Source organism: Nicotiana tabacum, chromosome 18 (assembly GCF_000715075.1).
Source record: "Nicotiana tabacum cultivar K326 chromosome 18, ASM71507v2, whole genome shotgun sequence".
Taxonomy (NCBI): Eukaryota; Viridiplantae; Streptophyta; class Magnoliopsida; order Solanales; family Solanaceae; genus Nicotiana; species Nicotiana tabacum.
The window spans coordinates 1,359,792-1,379,333 of NC_134097.1; the positions used below are offsets into that span (position 1 = coordinate 1,359,792).

General features: G+C 35.3%; 2 protein-coding genes across 2 annotated transcripts; one reads left to right on the forward strand and one right to left on the reverse strand.

Moving 5' to 3' along the window:
- The first annotated feature begins 404 nt into the window (after positions 1 to 404).
- On the forward strand, positions 405 to 6,277 carry LOC107803724 (xylose isomerase). The gene is made up of 21 exons (XM_016627487.2): positions 405 to 539; positions 1,201 to 1,280; positions 1,560 to 1,670; positions 1,783 to 1,857; positions 1,935 to 2,064; positions 2,160 to 2,251; positions 2,404 to 2,454; positions 2,634 to 2,710; positions 2,793 to 2,847; positions 2,951 to 3,052; positions 3,892 to 3,943; positions 4,120 to 4,165; positions 4,247 to 4,302; positions 4,425 to 4,476; positions 4,583 to 4,662; positions 4,776 to 4,846; positions 4,956 to 4,996; positions 5,137 to 5,236; positions 5,337 to 5,408; positions 5,497 to 5,574; positions 6,059 to 6,277. Exons 2-21 carry the CDS (start codon positions 1,212 to 1,214, stop codon positions 6,092 to 6,094), a joined length of 1,446 nt encoding a protein of 481 aa, XP_016482973.1. The 5' UTR covers positions 405 to 539; positions 1,201 to 1,211; the 3' UTR covers positions 6,095 to 6,277.
- Positions 6,278 to 8,674: 2,397 nt separating this feature from the next.
- Positions 8,675 to 19,420, reverse strand: LOC107803723 (ADP-ribosylation factor 1). Its single transcript, XM_016627486.2, has 9 exons — positions 19,304 to 19,420; positions 19,026 to 19,154; positions 18,869 to 18,907; positions 17,197 to 17,259; positions 14,585 to 14,603; positions 13,087 to 13,198; positions 10,017 to 10,064; positions 9,548 to 9,678; positions 8,675 to 8,964 (listed from the first exon to the last, which is right to left on the reverse strand). Exons 1-9 carry the CDS (start codon positions 19,386 to 19,388, stop codon positions 8,931 to 8,933), a joined length of 660 nt encoding a protein of 219 aa, XP_016482972.1. The 5' UTR covers positions 19,389 to 19,420; the 3' UTR covers positions 8,675 to 8,930.
- Between the last annotated feature and the right edge of the window lie 122 nt (positions 19,421 to 19,542).

Consider the following 19,542-nt stretch of genomic DNA (forward strand, 5'->3'; position numbering starts at 1 on the left):
AAAAATCTTTGTCTCAATTTATGTGACGGAGTTGAGGCTACAAGAGTTAAGCGAATTTGTTTTTTGATCAAGATTTTTTATATGCTTTTTAGGTATTATAAATAATTTATTATATTTTTATGCAATTTTTTAATATATAAATTTAAAATAAACTCTCTGAAATTCAAGTTTTTGCCACATAAATTGAGACAAAAAATATATCACACGAAATTGAAACGAAAACTATTTTGCAAAGGATTATTAGGATTTGGGGGCAAGAGTTGGAAACACGTCATAAATACGTGTTAAAGTATATCTTTAGATACCTTATCTAAATCAAAAACATTAATTATTGCAATTCTAGTCCAAATTAAACAAATCAAATACTATGGGTAATCCGTAATAGTTTTTGTTTCCTTTTCAATATAAAATTACTTAAATATCCAGTGCAGCTTGTTTTACTATATATAGACACTGTTGCTTGCATAGAATCGTGTGAAGCTAGAGTTTTGCTCTGTGTCGACTCAAGAAACCTTAAACTCATCTCTAAATCTTTATTTGTAAGCTTTTTTCTCTCTGTTATCATTTGTGTTTATGCAGATTAAAATTTGAATTTTCTCCAAATTCCTTTAAAAAATGAATTTTTTTCCTTTTCTCATCATATTTTTGTGATTTTTGATTGGTTATGGGTGCAAAGTTGTGATTTTTGGATTATTCTTGTTTAGATTAATGTTAGAAGTTTCTTGAAATTGCTGGAAATTTTGAGTTTGTTTTTCTTTTTATATTTTTTATTGGGTATGAGTGTAAAGTTCTGATTTTTGGAGTGTATTTGTTTAGATTAATGTTTGAATTTTCTTGAAATTGCTGAAACATTGGAGCTTTTTCTTTTTTCTTTTTCCTTTCTTTTTCTGTATTTTTTTAATTGTGTATGGGTGCAAACTTCTGATTTTCGGAGTATTTTTTATTAGATTAAGGTTGAAAAAATGCTGAGAATTGGATTTTTTTTTTCTTTTTCTATTTCTTTTTGTAATTTTTGATTGGTAATGCATGTAAAGTTCTGATTTTTGGAGTATTTTTGTTGAGATTAAGGTTGAATTTTGTTGAAATTGCTGAGAATTGGATTTAATGGGAGTTGTGAACTCTTTGAATTGTAGATATCAGTCGACTATTGGCTAATGTTTAGTGACTAATGGGGTTGGTTTATTTTCTTGTGCATTGCAGGTTTGACAAAGATGATAGAAAGGAATCTTGGAAAATGTTTGTTGCTCCTTCTTTGTTTAAATGTTGTCTCAAATATAGTGGTATGTGAACCTCTGTTCGCGCGCCTTGGATATTTCTTTAGTATGATTTTCATGTGTGTAAATTATGAAAGAATATTTTATGAATAGTCAACTCTTTCTATATATTTTTCATTATCTACATTGGTGTTATAGTCTATCGGAAACGGCCTCTTTGCCTTTCCAGGGTAGGGGTAAGGCTGCGTACATCCCACCCTCCCTAGACCCCATTTGCGGGAAGCCGGGAATACACTGGGTTTGTTGTTGTTGTTGTTATGTACATTGGTGTTATCCCAAATGCAGACCGCTGCTGCTCCACCAACTTGTCCTGCTGATATTGGTAGTGATTGTGGAGGTGATTCGGGTGAATGGGAAGGGGAGTTCTTCCCTGGAATTCCAAAAATTAAGTATGAGGTAATTGCAATACACCGGATTCACTTGTTTCTCATTAGTAACAGTAATTTAAGTAGTGAAGTTTTAGTGGATTCAAGATGTTATTTAACTGAATTTTAATTGCTAATGTTAGGGGCCATCTAGTAAGAATCCGCTTTCCTTTAAATGGTACAATGCCGAGGAGGAGATTCTTGGCAAAAAGATGAAGGTTAGTGTATCACTTGCCTTTTGGATTCATCATGAAATCAATTTTATCTATACCTACAATTTCTCTGTTAAATACAGGATTGGATGCGATTTAGCGTTGCGTTCTGGCATACGTTCCGTGGCACAGGAGCTGATCCATTTGGTGCTCCTACAAAGTTGTGGCCGTGGGAAGATGGTACCAATTCCCTGGCTATGGCCAAGAGAAGATGTGAGTTCATAGATTACTACTTTTGTTCCACTTTAGAAGCAACTCTAAGTAACTTTTGAACAGAAACGTATTTCTCATGTTATTACTTATTACAGTGAGAGCAAACTTTGAGTTCCTGGAGAAACTTGGAGTAGATAGATGGTGTTTCCATGATCGGGACATTGCTCCCGAGGGCAAAACCCTTGAGGTAAATCCTAGGAGATTGCTTCTAAATGCTAAATGGATCTACCATTTTCTCTCGTCTTTTATAAGCATTAATTTGTCTCTTTTATAAGCATTAGTTTGTCTCTTAATCGTCTTAATCCGACATTAACTCAAAATACATGGTTTGTGTTATAGGAAACAAATGCAAACTTGGATGAAGTGGTGGCTCTTGCCAAAGAGCTTCAGGTAATACTGTGTTTTTCACCTAACAGAAACTGTTTTGCGATGCTTTTTTGAATCTTATGCCAGTTCTACAAGTTCATCTCATCATGTTTCTGTGAGATTCAATTATGATTTTCTGTGTTAGCAACTTAGCATGATAGGTTGACATATCTTTGAACGATTCTCTCGATGTGGATTTACAGGGAAATAAAATTCATCTTTTGTGGGGTACCGCTCAGTTGTTCCTCCAACCTCGGTACATGCATGGTGCTGCTACTAGGTATGCATTTTAGTGTAGAATTGCCTTTGATTCAGCTTCTTTATAAAAAGAGTGCTCACACTCGGGAAATGTTGAATTACAGCCCTGAATTAGGTGTATATGCATATGCTGCTGCTCAGGTCAAGAAAGCTCTGGAGGTTCGAACTTCCACTTTCCTCTTTATGTGATTTTTATTGTGAGATGTTTATATTGAAATAGGAATTGCTTGACACGGTATTTTTGCTTATTGTTTATTTTCAGGTTACACATTATCTCGGGGGAGAAAATTATGTCTTTTGGGGTGGTCGAGAAGGTTACCAGAGCCTCCTAAACACAGATATGGAAAGAGAGCTTGACCATATGGTGAGATTGCTACTTGCTTCATAAAAGTTACTAGCAAAATTCAGATGCATTAATTTCACTTTAAACATGTCTTTTTCTTGTAAACAAGTTAATGAGGAAGAACAACTAGTCTTAACCTACACCAAGATGTAATGAGGACATTTGTAAGCAACTCACTCAGAGTTTTCTTAAGAACCCATCCTCTGCCATAATCCTATCCTAAGTTGCTTGAAATTTTCACTTTCGGTGCCGCACCCATGTCGACACGATGTGGGTTTGGGTGTGGGTGTAGGATCCATACAGATCAACCGATTTTGCTTACTTTGACCAAAATCAGCAAAGAAATTCGGGACAAATACAATGAAATCAAAAGAAAGCTAGGGTGAAATTGAAGAAAATGGAATACCTTGTATAAAGAAATTTCTATGTCTGTCCTTTTCCTTTTATCTCCTTCTGGGATTCTCCTCTTGGATCAATATTTTCTCCTTCTCAGAATATCTTGTAAGTTTTCTTCGTAATGTCTCATAATGTAGACATATTTTTGTAACTCTATTTTTTAGATATTTGAATTATTTTTAGCTGAATCTCTGCACCCCTATCTGTATGCACCCCTATCTGTATCTGTATACGTACTCCCGAATCTTAAAATTGAGATCATAAAGGATCCAATTTTGAGATCTGCACCCGTATCGGACACCGGTACACGAGTCTAGTCTGAGCAGCTAAGATCCTTTCATTCTTTGTGTGCTTTGGGGGTGTTTGGGCCAATTCAACAGTGTGTGTCTACTATTATTGAGTTTCTTCGTTTTGTAAAAGATTGCTTACTGTACTGACATGATGTGGTTTCTACGTCCCAACAGGCAAGATTCATGGAAACTGCTGTTGCTTACAAAAAGAAGATTGGCTTCAATGGTATTTCCAACTTGTCCTCTTCTAATATTGTTGATTTTACTTTTCTACGGTGGAGTTTAAAACAACAGTTTAGATAAAAGTATGAAACTAACTGATTTGACATCTTGTAGGTTGTAGCCCATCATTCTTATTAGTTTGTAAATTACCCTCACTTATTTTTTTAAATTTGATTCCAGGAACATTACTTATTGAACCAAAGCCTCAGGAGCCAACAAAACACCAGTACGTTTACTTTACGTGATGCATCTGCTTGGAATACGAACTCCTAAACTGTTGCCTAAATTACTTATTTTGTTACTCTAGGTATGATTGGGATGCTGCAACATCTGCTAATTTCTTGCGCAAATATGGACTTATAGGTACTTAATTCATTCGCTATTTCCTTCATAAGTGCATTCTCCAAAGAAGTAGCCGAGGAGCTTTGTTATTATGTGCATTTTAAGAGGGAAATTCTTATGTTTTTGTTTTGCATTTTCTGCAGGAGAGTTCAAATTAAACATAGAGTGCAACCATGCCACTTTGGCTGGTCATAGGTTTGTGCTTTTAATCTTTTAATAGCTCCCATTTTCATTTCAGTCTTATAAAAAAGCTGCTGGTGCCGACTTTTGCACCTTCTTACAACCACTTTGTATTCTGCAGCTGTCATCATGAGCTTGAAACAGCAAGAATTAATGGTTTGCTTGGTAACATTGACGCAAATACTGGCGATCCCCAAGTTGGTATGGTTACATGAATATATGAGAATACTTTTATTGAACATGTAAATGTATTCCCTTGTGGTTGCTGTAAATACCGCGAGACTTCGAGTTATAAAAGCTTCCCCCTGATGCAGGTTGGGACACAGATCAATTTTTGATGGATGTCGCTGAAGCAACACTAGTGATGCAAACCGTTATTAAAAATGTCAGTGCTTATACATTTTTTTTTTAACTACTAGAAAACTTAAAAGTTTAAATCAGTTGAAAATTCGTATTTCTTATTGTTTAACTGCTCATCTTTTTGTTTTGAACAGGGAGGATTGGCACCAGGAGGATTCAACTTTGATGCAAAACTGTTAGTTTCCTACTACTATTACTTTTTGTTTTACGGTTTGGATTTTATTATTTCCAAGGACAATATATCCGGTGTTATCCGTCATATCAGAAAATTATAGAGTTTTTATTGGAGATGATGTTTTCTATTCGTCCTAATAGGCGGAGGGAGAGCACTGATGTTGAAGACCTATTTATTGCTCACATTGCCGGTATGGACACTTTGGCCCGTGGCCTAAGAAATGCTGCCAAGCTAATTGAGGTGATATTCCTTTCTCAACTACTTCAATAGGTCAATCAACTAATATATCAAAACAATCATGCAATAATGTATCTAAGCTTTTCTTTTTGTTTACTAACAGGATGGCTCCTTGAGTGAGCTTGTTAAAAAGAGATATCAGAGTTTTGACACAGAGCTTGGTGCTGCAATTGAGGTATTGTTTTACTCTCACTTTTTTATTTTCTATTTGTTTCCCGTATTTCATTCTCTAACGCTTGCGAGCAACGTGTTATCCAACACAGGCTGGGAAGGCTGACTTTGAACTGCTCGAGAAGAAGGCGTTAGAATGGGGAGAACCTAAAGTTCCTTCTGGAAAGCAGGTAAGACCATTTTTAGCATATGGAAATCATACTTTGTGGCTATATCGTTGATTTTATATTGACATTTTGAAGACAATGGTAATGCTTACAATGTTGATGATGTTTTGGTCATAATTATCTGCAAATACTGAAATTCAGTATTTGAAATTCTGGCGAAATCTTGAACAACTTATTTGAGTAGTATTTCAAGTAAAATAATGCTTTTTCACTCGCAGAACGTCAACGCTTTTTCAAGTGAAATTAATATCCAAACACAACAACTTTCAAATATGCTTTTGAAATTTTAACATTACATGCTTTTTCTTTTTAAACTTCAACCTAATGTTATCCGAACGTCTACGTATTGTTATTCATGAGTTGATATTCGCCATGTATCGAATGATTGACCATTTCTCTTTTAGGCTAACTTTCGAGTATATTTTTCACAATAGAATGCAATTACTAGCTTGAGTTTGTCAGTTTGATTTTATTTAAAATGTTGCAGGAACTTGCGGAGATGATTTTTCAGTCAGCATTGTAGAAAGCAGAGTTTAATATTTAGCATGGTAGTAAATAATCAGAGTAGAATGGAAAAAATGAGAAATAAAAAGGAATGGCCAAGTGTAGCACCTTGGATATTTAGTAGCTTGAGTTTTTACTTTTTCACAGTGTAATTACTAACTGTGGTTTTTCAGTTAATTTTATGGAACTGATTATGCAGAAAGTTGAATATTTACCTTGTTATACTTTCATTATGTTTTTTTTGTCTGTGCTAGTCCGCGCGTTCGGATAATATTTGAGTTGCACCTGAAAAAATTATATTCCAACTGCAGTTGTATTTGGACATAAATTTCAGTTGGAAGAAAAAAAGGTTTGTAAGTTGAAGATTTGAGGGTGGAAATACAATTTTTACTGGAACTACTGTTTTAATATTATACGTGAAGAAGGTTATAGGTTCGAGTCGTGAAAACCTCCTCTTGTAGAAATACAGGGTAAGGCTGCATATGATAGACCTTTGTGGTCCGACTTTTTTTCGGATCTTATTTATAATGGGAGCTTAGTGCATTGGACTGCTCTTTTTTAAGTTCAATTACTAAAGTATAGTGTTTGTAAATATAAATGGTCAAATTAGTAACTGCAAATAAAATACTGAAATATTGTTTTGTGGTCACATATTAGTTACCTGTGAAAGAGTCTTAATCTTAAGTTATACTTCCCTCCTAGGAAGCTGTATGTATGTTGATTAGACTCATTGTTGATAATATGTAATACTCCACTATTTAGGGTAATGAAAAGGCTTGTTTTCTCTATGTTAAACAGTAATAAGTCATAGGATTGGATTTAATGACACTTTTTTGTGAAGAGCTATCATTATTAAGACTTGACTTTTTTTGTGAAAAATGGTTCACTAATCATGCAATATTAGGTGACTATATTATATAGGGGATTAGTAAAAGAGGATCTTTGGAGCAATCGATGTCACGGGTTAGAGCTGTGGTAACATCTACTAATACTTGCATTAAGGTAGACTGTCTGCATAACATCCTTGGGGTATGGCCTTTCCCCTGACCCTACATGAACGCGGGATACCTTGTACAATGAACTGTTCTTTTTTATTTATTTAGGGGATTACTAAGGAACCTACCCAATCCCACGACACGCCCATCTAAAGTGTGTATCGTCAAGCTCTGGGAATATAGAAACTCTTGGTAAGGAGCGTTTCTCCTTTAATGAGTCTTATACAACGCAAATCTAAGTTAGTCTATGGTTAATAGGAGCAGTAAAAGATCAAACCCCACCCCACTCGGCAGGGCATTCATTATTATTGCTTCATATTCTGATCTCTGACTCAAATTTGAAATATCGAGTGCATAACTCATATAACTTAAACCAAATTTAGACATAAATTATAAAAGTTCCATGTATTACTATAACTAGTATTACGAATCAATTACATCCAACACTACCTTTGGTGGCGACTTTCTGAGTCGCCACATATAAAGGCAACATACAAAACTCCTTTCGGTGGCGACTTTCTAAGGCCGCATCTGATAAAGGCGACATACTAAACTACTTTTGGTGGCGTTAATTTGGATCGCCACTGAAAAAGCGACGGTCAGCAGTACCTTTTAGTGGCGCTAATTTGGGTCGCCACTGAAAATGGCGACGTACAATAGATCGTTTGGTGGCTAAAAGGGCAATAGGACTTTTGGTGGCTACTTTTTAGTTCGCCACGAAAATAGAAACATACAATGCTACTTTAAGTGGAGAAAGTCAAAACCTTATTTGTAGTTTTAGGCAAAAGCATTGGTGTAAAGCTTCTTTCTGCTCAGCTATATATGTCATGTTAATTCATTGACGTATAGGACTTAACGAATAAAAAAATCAAGCAAGTGTGAAGCTTCTAATTTCACACTGCCTAGAGTTTCTATGTGATCTCACTTTTGATTTTTATTTGAAAATGTTGTGGCGACGGAAAGATACAATCTGTTGTGGCGACTTTTCGGGTCACCAGTGAAAATAGCGACACACAAGTATTACTTTAGTGGCGACTATCAAAAGGCGCCAATGAAAATGGCGACATAAAATAGGCATACAAATATTATCTTTTGTGGCGACTCTTTGGGGTCGCCACTGAAAACGGAAGCATACAATTATAATTGCATTACACATTCTCCAATTTGATTTGTTTTTATGTTATCCAATCTTCTATGATTGCATATTTGTGTTAACACCCGCATTTTCATGTAACTCATCTTGTGAATATATTAGACTTTAGAGACTATTATTTACTCCTCTATAACATTAACCATTCTTTAGAACACTACCCATTTCAATCATACCATTCTCCAAGAATAACGAGCATAAATATCTAAATTGTTTACATTTTCCGTTCGATCTCACTCTTTCTTATGCAAACTAAACTCACAGTGCATAGTCTATATCACTTTTATTTATCTTAAAACCCTTATTCTCTGGAACTTGCAAGTGTATACGACAAACACAGCCAATTGCAACAAACTAGGATAGAAACGTGATTGTTGTTGCTGTATAATACCACAAGAATAATGTTGAAATCAAGACAAACGTACGAAAACAGGAAACAAAAACGAAAAGAGAGTTAAAAGCAAAACAATCTGATATCTCTTTGCAACAAATACATCTCTTTTCAAGAGAAACTGAATAGCTGTAATCTATGAAGAGAGGCAAAATAAAACATCATATTCTCATTATCTGTGATAAGTATTAACACTATATCAGAGCAGTTCACTTCAGAAACTATGACAATTAGAAAATTATCGGAGGCCGATATCTCTTCACATTATACCAAGTTCGCGTTTGTATGTCTTCAAATTTATCTGCATCTTCACCAAAATTTAGCTACCTCCGGATTTGAGTGTATTACTCAACCTACAATTTTAGAAGAATCGAGTAAGTAGGCATGAGGATAGTAGGTATATTGTGTGTGCATGAATATGAGTGTTTGTGTTCGTGTTTTCAACTCATGAAGACATTTCACAAGGAACTATAAATCCGATATGTACAACTGCAAAGCCAAAGAAGAGAAGGTGATCCAGAAAAACGTTTTGCGTAGGCTTGGATCCTGTCGTCCACTGCAAGTTTGACATATATCACTTTGTTTGCCGATCTTAGCTTATCAATTAATCTTCTCTTTTAAAGAAGGCAGCTGATGACAAATGGAAATGCTGGATACTAAATTTCTCGTAAAGCCTACCTACAAATGGTGAGAGCAAATAAACCACGTGCACTATAACGTGGACTGGACATAACAAATAAAAACTGCCAGTGGTACGAACAAGGTAGGGGGTAAGGTCTGCATACACACTACCCTCCCTAGACCCCACGGTGTGGGATAATAGTGGGTATGTTGTTGGTACAAACAAACCAGTGTTCCGATTAATATTGGTTACATTCGTGCTATTATAACTACCATAACAGCATCAACAAGATTGAATTAGGAATATGCACTCACCAGTCCAAACCCTCAAAAAGACCCTCTCCTTTGATGGCAGAAGTCTTAAAAATAGCCCACTGCCTATTTTTAATCTTGTGCAACTCTAAGGCCTCAGTCACTGCAGCATCATCAAGTGCACCAGGAAGATCCTGTCAATAATAAAAGACTCTGAATAGCGAATGGATACATAATCTGACCAAGCCGCTAAATATCAGTCAGGATGTTAGCTGGTGTCTGTGTGCGTAAGAGAGAGAGAGAGAGAATGCAAGAGGGGGGCAAAGAAAGAACAACGATAACTGTACTTCAACCCCAAACTAGTTGGAGCCAGTTATATGAATCCCCTATTTTCAAATGCGCTCTATTTGATACTAAATACTAACGCAAACCTACAGCTTTGTAATGAAAATAACACTGCATTTACTCCAGGATCAAATGAATCAAAGCTTCTTCCTCAACTAAGTGGAAAAAGAGAAGCGAGGACACAAACCTGCTTGTTAGCATATACGAGGACAACAGCACCTTTTAACTCTTCCTCCTGGAAAAGGAAATACACATCATCAATGGTCATACTCACAAGTAACACACATCGTAAATGCCCTCACAAGTCAATAAATGGTTGGAATCAAAAAGCTCAACTAGAAATTAGAAGATGCAAAAGAAAAAAAAATGTTTGATGGCTCAGATGGCTTCCTGGAAGTATAGATCTGTGTTTCTATAATTTTTTGTAGCTCTTCCTAAAAGTTGCACCTCTGATACCCTCAAAAATGCAATTCTGCCGCTGATAGAGATTATTCCCCACTCGCTACAAAATGGCTTATTTACTGTGCAAAATTTACAGAATGAAAAAGTTAAAGCAAAAGCACGTATTGGAGCAACCTTTCCGCTTTCAAGTCCTTTGCAAAGTTCCTCCGCGAAGCTTTTGAATTGGAGGACACATGCCACTTTCAGGTTGCAGACTTACGATAACTAAAAAAACATTCTAAGATATTTGAACTTTCATCATTCAGTCTCAAACAAGTTGGCGTCGGTTATATAATCAGTTACCATGTTTCTCCATTTAAACTCATTTCAGGCCAATATTTTATAAAATAAAAATAAAAAGTACTAGAAATTCTCTATATTTTCTAATGGAATATAAATCTAAAATCTCTAACAAGGCTAAACTCCTAGAAAGCATGGACCTGAAGTAAACGTACTAACATGACTAAAACAAATTCCTAAATTATTGGTGTCACCTATATAGATCGTTTTCTTCCATTGTGTCCTATTTTTGCTAAGTCTACATGGATTCAGAGAGATTGCAAAATTTATATGAGATTTTAGGTCCACCTCGTCCCCTGTCTTTGAAAGAGCACTCAAAGAAATTATTGTCAATCAACTTGCACCGCAGAAAAGAATCTACTGCCAATCAACTTTTAGAAGAAGTCCTATTGAGAGAAAAAGTAGCAGAAGACCTCTTTAGCGCCCGATCAGATTTTGCAAGCTCGATCAAATACCAAGTTCCGGAAGAACTGATTTGAGAACCTAAAAAAGCCCTCTAACGCTGAGACTTCCCGGAGCGGAGCTTTACTCAATACTAACCCAGTTTCTTTTGATAAATTCGAAGAAATTCATTTACACGCACCAAGATAATGCTCAGAAATGGCAAGTATTTAGCATTGCTCTTCCAAAAAATTATACATCCAAACTATCTAAAGAGGAAGAGATGTTCTTTTTATACTGGGAGTATAACTGAAAGCACGAGGAATATTTGATCCCCCACGGAGGTTTTCCAACTGCATTAGACACCTTTCTATTTCTTTTCCCCCATATCATCCAAAAAGTTCATGTCGAGTTCCCCTCCTATATTTCCCTATCATACTCAATTTCTATATCACTAGGGTTTCCTCCATTTCTGGGGAGTAACTAAAATATGTCGACAACCAAATAACACCAAACTCCATAAGTCCTATGTGAATTTGCAATGAAGAAGCAAATACCTATGTACTCTCTCTTAGTTTTGCACATATAACACCATTATAAAGCTACTTTTTAGGAACTTCGTCTTCAACATACACTTGAACAATGGTTTCTCACCTCTGATATTATTCAGAGAAAAGAGACTTGCACCTGGACCTCCCCATAATATGCTATCACTGCCTCCTAAATAACACTAGAAATTTTCTTAGATGTTCCTGAATTGGTTTTCTGAAAGAAGAAAAGTTCACTTGTGCATCTCTCCAGAATAAGCCTGACACCATCTCCTCCTCTGTTTTTGGCAATTGAGTAACTAAGTGGGAGGCCTCCTTTAAGGTTTACTCCTCCAACCACATATCTAACAATAAAACATTTTGCAAATACGTTTTCTCTACCAAAAAGCTAATGTATTTCAAGAAATCACTCTTTTTGAGAAGGTGATAAATTTAATTGATCCAGTTAAGCATGTGCTGTAAAAGATATTTACAAAAAGAATAAAAAATGTATGTCCCTATCCCATTAAAGTGAAAATTTTCTTATATATACTCCCTCCGTTTCAATTTATGTGAACCTATTTCCTTTTTAGTCCGTGCCAAAAAGAATGACCACTTTCCCTATTTGGAAACAATTTACCTTTATGCAATACTTTATAGCCACACAAAATATATGTACCTCATTTTACAACACAAGTTTAAAAATCTTCTCTCTTTTCTTAAACTCCGTGCCGAGTCAATGGGTTCACATAAATTGAAACGGAGGGAGTATTATTTTTGTTGAGTTCTTTTTTATTTAGTTATTTTATTACAAGGTTCATTTTGGTATTCTTTTAAAATTGCGCTTTACTTCAATGAAGTGTGCGCTTCACTTATCCCTTCCTGCTTAAAGGTGGTGGATCGCTTTGTTGCGCTTCTCGCTTTTAACAACACAAGTCCGACGTTTCTAAACATCTTCAGGTTCCATCTTTTCAACTTCTCAACGTATTCAACTTTTATAAGTGCTATTCAATTTATGAGAAACGCAACGTCAGGAAGCTTTTGAGAAGCTTTGAATATTCAAATAAATTCTTTACATTCAAACAAATCTAATAGTATTATTTTCGATCCATGGTTATGATATTATCGGCAAATCTCTCTTTTTGCATTTCATGCTCAATGCAGCTTTGTGTTTGGGAATTATCTACTAGATCTTTGATTCATTACAAAACATTGTTTGAAAAAAAGTACAAAAGGAAGCATAGCGTTTCTTCGATTGCTTCTGTTTATTGCGGGGATGAGACTATGTATTTCGTACATTTTACTGTTTTAGCTTATTCTTCGGCTTAACTTTCTGCTTTTTAAGTTTTACAAGTTTTAAATATCTTAAAGTCAGTTCTTGGGGTATTATTGTGTGTTTCAGAATTCCTTCACTTAACAGGAAAACATTGAAAAGGACAGATGTAGCTCTTTTACAATACTAGCTGGTGTTCTGGTAAATCAAGTTTGTTTAGCTGTTATTAGAATACCAACATAAAAAGATATGGCATACTTAGCATCAAATGGTCACAATAGAACCTAATAAATTCACCAAGCAAAATATACATAAGAGCAGCGAGGAAAAGGTACCTCCAATATGGCATGGAACTCCTCTTTAGCAACCACGAGCCTATCAGTGTCACTTGAGTCAACAACGTAGATTATAGCTTGTGTATTAGGAAAATAGCATCTCCAGTATGGCCTAAGCAGCAAAAGAACCCATGAAAGGACCTTTCAAAATTTGACAAAATCACGAAATGGGAGATGAGATATACATTACGATGGCAATCAAAAGAACAGACATAGTAGGTACATAGGATCAAAAGAAGACTAGATAAACATTATGAGGCTTAAACATGCAACAAAGAGCGATTTACGAGAACCTACTGCACATATGGACCTTGTATGTCTAAAAGCCATTTAAATAGATCCGTTTTTGAGGCACTAAATCATTTAAGTTACCTCCCCTCCCTCTCCCCCTCCCCCTCCAACAAATCTCACAGAAGAAAAGGCAGGTTGGACTTGGCTTTTACTCACGCCTGAAGACATGTCAAGGTAACATAAAAAGTATGCCAAACGTGATTATCCAATTTAATATCCTAGCTTATAGCCTACAACCTGGGATTCTGACACATATTGTTCCTGTTTAGATGGACAAGCGTCTATAAATTTCCAGCAGTATGTCAATGAAAAGTAGTAGAGATTTGTGCAAAAGGTAGGGATAAAAGCATAAGCTAGCTTTGCCCTCTCAAGATTCATGAATATCAGTAGTACAACCCAAATATATAGAAACCTTCAGATGATTGTATTCAGTTGTTATCTGATTTGCCAAAGAAAAGCCCATAGATGGACCAAAGAGATCTCTTTCCCTGGTTTCCTGTCTAAACTAACAAGCAGAGACAAGATATTTTGTGGTTCTCAAAACAAAAAAATCTTTTTTCCTCAATCGATACAGTCAAGGCACTGAGACAGGATCTTCAAGGTAAAAATTATTGCATAAAGAACTCTACTGAAGCTTCTCCTAGTATGTGTAAAGGCCAAACCACTGTATAATTTTAATGCAGATCAGGAAATATACTGCATCTATATAGAACAAATCAAGTCTTGAATACATAGAACTTCAATTTTCAGCCTCATAATCCCAATTTAACTTGTTATTTGATATCTTCAGTGATGAGCCAAATCCTAGATTCCATGGAAAGAAAGAAATAATTCCCTTCACTCTAATTTTGCAATCACTCCTATATCCAGTTTTTATATATTATAATCCATCGAATCTCATCAGAGCATGGAAACTTGGAAGGTAAAGAAGTGAACCACTTATGACATTGGCCATCAAGTAAAGCACTGTAGAGATTAACTAGATGCACGCAGTATGATGATTATTTGTAAAAGAGATCAGCAGCAGACTGCATTAATCACCTCAAATACAAAAGAGATGAAGGATAGACTGATGGGCAAGACGAGTACATTAATCAATGAAGTTAACATCCACCATGCACATTAGTAGATTTTAAGATAGATATAACGAATAAAAGATATATATATTTCTTTTTAGTATAAAGTTTTGGAGCCAATTAGATGTTACCTGATACTAGTCTGACCCCCTGGATTATCATAAAAAAGAAAAAAAACATTATTAGAAGAAAGCAATATTCTTGATTCTAGATAGAGATGAAAACAAATAAAAAAGATGATATGCACAAGAAATCAACAAAGAAAATCTATCAAAAAACATCGAAACGAGTAAAGCAATAATTTTAAAGAAGAAAGGAAACAAGATGAGAGGAAATGAGAATGAGTCCTAAACCATGGTCTTTGGTATGAACAATCAGAGAAACTTGCATTATTACACTTCATTTTTTATTATGATGCCAAGGTTTACTTTAGCATTCTCTAAATGAGGTCTAACATCCCACTTTCGCTGCTTGCCTTTGAGCAGAAACAAAATTTTAGTTTTTATTTTCCATCACATTTTCCTTCACTTTCCCTGCCTAAAGCTCATCCAACCTCAACAAAGGCTTTCTATCACTTTCTAACCTTTCTATATGTTACTCTTAGTCGAAACTTACGATGAAATAGAAAAAGAAACTATTTTTTATAACTGCAGTGTCCAGGCCAACTTGGGCGCATCTCGATAGTTCCACGTGGTACCTGCTACCTCCCATCATCATAGGTACCGGGTAACTCTGTCCACCAAAGCTTGGAAATATGGGAAGAAATCACCTAATATTTTTGCCTCCATTGGGATTTGAACCTGAAACCTCATGGTTATCAATCCACTTCATCGACTAGTGGGCCACACACTTGAGTGCGATATAAAAAAAACACACTTGATGAGAAAAGCGTAAACCACACACTTGATGAGAAAAGTGTAAACCACTTGAGAATGTAGCTAAAGGAATCAGGTACTTCTTAAATTAAACTAGTTGAATAGTGAACTTGTTCAATGACCATCATCAGAAACTCTTGCAGTAAAACGAGCTAATAATTGATGATATAAAGACATGGAATATTCAAACACCGCATGAAACTGCACATGCTTTTAAGCAGCAAGCGGTGATATCACATGCTGAGAATTGCGTCTTGAGATAAATCCAAGACTGAGAATCTTTTTCCAGAGGTCAGGTTAGCCACATAGATAGTTTTATGCAAAGTGTTCTTAGAATCTTGAGTATTAAGTTTTCATTCCAACTTGTTTTTACACTCCCTTTTTGTCCAACACAATTTTTAGTGTAAAAAGACAATGACAGAGAAACCTCATTCCACTATATCTTGGGATCTTATATCCTGCCTAAAACCCAACGCAAAAAGTGAACATTTCGAGACTGACAGAGATATCAAATATAAAATTAAAAACACTCCTTCTCATAGTTCACTTCTATTAAAGAGATAATGAAGTAATTAAACGTGTGTTTTCTCTAACAGGCAACGGTCCTGGGTTCGAGTCCACCGCCACCCAGTACAAAAGAGAATCTCCACATGCTTGGCCCAAGAAATGAGTTTAGCCCGCACATAAGGGGGCGACACGAGATGTTTATTGCTTTCTTACACAATGTTAGATGTCATAATCGTGTTGTTGCCCCTTAAACAAAAAAAAATAACAGATTTATTTTTAAGGTAGAAGAGGCACTAATGTGCAAGGAAACTGCATAACATATAATGCCACAGCTATGAAGCTGGACAAGCTCTCCAATTCCTTTTTACACATTCTTCATTGTACCAAAAGAGAAGTATGTCGCTTAATAGGTTGTATAGCCTCTAATCGACTTTCTTTTTTTTGAGAAGGAGCCTCTAAATCTATTTATCTTTGTTAATTGACTTTCTCACATGGAAATATGCTAGTTTGCAGTTTAAAGTTTCATGATATTATATTACAGTTGATCTTTTGCTAAATTGAACAATTTTTCTTTCATTTCTCCTTTTGTTTTCCTGGTTTCTTTAATTCAGAAAGGCTTGAGTTTCAGTTGAATAAGACATGCACTTTCTATGGAATATGGTGAACTCACCCCCCCCCCCTCCAACAAAAAAACACCCTACCTCGGAAGCCATCAGTGGTCGTTCTTCCCCACTTTGCTCCACTAGTGACTCAACACCCAACCTTATGGTTGGAGGCGAAGATCTCTCCCACTAGGTTATCCCTCCTTTGTCAAGACATGCACCTTAATTACTAAGCTTTATGATAAAAAATGCGACCAGTAACCACAAAGCTTATACGTGACTTAATTAGAGATAAATGAAATTTTTTTTACGACTTCCATGACATGATTACTTAAATTTGATTCTCAAGGCCCATGACCATACCCATTGAACATATTTAGCCACATAAAAGCATCAACGAGCACGAAATTACTGCCTTAAGCGAAAAGCTGAAAAAGATTGAACTAACTTCAGAAAACTAGCTAGAACATAAGTGACATATGAGATTAAAGCTGAGATTGAGCTCAATCAGAAAACTGGGCCGAAGAGAAGCATTTCTTTTCTAACAAAATCTAGTTAAGGTTCAGCAAAAATTTGACCAAAAGTTTCTTAAAAGCTAAACCATTCAATTACCATAACATTGACCACAAAAACTCAGAACATAGAGAACAATTAGTTTGAACTTCACTCAAGAAAATTTTCCTTTAGATCACGAAATGGCATCCAAAAATGAAGCTAAGACAAGTTGGCTGCAAAGCTCAAATAAATCAATCATCATACCTAGATCCCAAACTTGAAACTTTATATTGTTATACTGCACCGTCTCAACATTAAATCCAATTGCTGCATCGTGAAAATAGAAAAAAACATAAATCAATAAAACCATCCATTACAAAACAAAAGAGAGAGATACAAAAAGAAAAAAAAATCCTCTCTTCACTTAAAATGTGTGAGTAAATGCAATGAAGTGATAGCTCAATGATTAATGTGGAGGTTGAGGTTCAAATTCAATGGATGTATGGGTTTGCTTCCAATCTAAATCTTGATGTTCTCCTTACTAGTGTGTGTTAGGCGGTAGCAATGATTTTAAAAGCAAAAAGCACAAAAAAGGAACATGGTCCATGGGACTTGAAGTGAAAAGCGAGAATTTGAAGTGAAGGGCACAATACATGACATTAAAAACAATATTAAAAGCATATATGAATTTAGTCCTGTTACCTTACTCAAAAAAGCATATATGAATTTAGTCCTGTTACCTTACTCAAAAAAGCATATATGAATTTAGTACTATACTGATCAAATTGCAATTAAAATAACTAATTTCAGTACTCAACATGCAATAATGTTGATATTTGTCCAAGTTTTTGAAGTTGCTATTAAAAGAAGTGACTGCTTCTCGTGATTACTTTCTGCACCATTCTTTTAGCAGTCACACTTCCATAAAGTGCATAGCTTCACCCACGAAGCGATAAGCCATCCGCTCACATCACTTCATTAGTTTAAGTGACAAAGGGATAACGTTTACTAATGATACTAGGGGTGAACATTTCCAACCCGTATATGGCACATAAATTTCTGTAAATACGATTCTACCTCATCACAAAAAAAAAAGAAAAAAGATCACAAAATTGTGGCCACCATAATTTCATATTCACTAGAAAAAGGCCTAAATTTGACTTGGCATTAGTAATAATTCCTCTTCCTCCAAAATGGTCGTCCGTTTCTCTTTCAAGACTTAAAATAAGTGGTCTTTTTAACTAATATTCTTAAAAATGAAATCTTAGGTCATTGGTATAAGAAAAATGGCAACTTATTCAAACTCTTGTATAGATTTGAATATCATATTTTTTTATGAAATTTTTTTATTAAAGGTGGTAGTCGGGCGAGCTTGCCGACACCTCGACTATACCACCAAATACCTATGCACCTCGACTATTCCACCAAGTTGGTCTTGCTACCTCCATCTGCACATGTACCGGACAACTTTGCCCACCAAAGCTAAGTATTTTTTGCCTCCACTAAGATTTGAACTGAGACATCATGGATCTCCTCTCACTTTATTGACCACTAGACCACGCCCAAGTGCTAGAATATATTATTTCTTTTCAAGTAGGATTAATTTATACTTGGTTTAGTTTGAAAATTTTGGTAAGATTGATCAAAACACAAAGGGAACAAACAAATTTAGAGGAAGAGTGACATAAGTAACCATTCACTTAACTAAAAGGGATCTTTACACAAATAGCCGGCCGGATTCACTGTTTACTTTTTGTAGCTGGTATACATAGATTTATTACATGATTACACACATTATACATGGATTATACATATATTATACACTGAGTAGCCGTATGCTATTTTGGGTTTAAGCTGTTGGATGGGCGGATATTTAAGTTAATTCTTCTAACTAAAATATGAAAGAAAAGATTATGAAATAAGAAAGAATACTAACTTGGAATAGTGGAAACTACTTCACCCATCTGAAGCCGATCTGCATATTACCCCAAAACAATTAAACATCATATTAATCAATTTTTTTAAAAAAAAAAAACAGAATCCAAATCACAAAAGGAGCAAAAGGGTATAAAGAAAAAACTAATAAATCATACAGAGAATGGTAGTTTTGCCAGCATTGTCGAGTCCAAGAACTAAGATCCGAGCTTCCTTATTCCCAAATAACGATGAAAACAATCGCGAAAACACTAATCCCATTTGCCCCCCTTTTGCTTTGCTTGCTTCTGTGTGTACAAAATCAATTAAAGATCAGATCTTGCAAAGAAAACACAATTAGCAAAATTTAAAATGTAGTGAATATTTAGACAAGAATATTGAGATACAGTAAAGGCGAAAAGGGGAAAATTCAGATTTGTGATTGAAAGTGAATTACCAGGAGAAAGCTCAAGGGTCTGCTTGGGGATTTGTTTAGTTTTGGGGTTAAGTAGCGGAGAAATAAGTGAGAATGGAATAGACATCGGTGTTTGAAAACTAAGGTTCTTTTACATACACACACACAAAAAAATAAATAAATAAATAAATAAAAAGTTATGGGAGGATTAATAATATAAGATTGTAACATATAGATTAATGGACAGTCTGATGCACAAAATATTTCGTATTCATATAAGG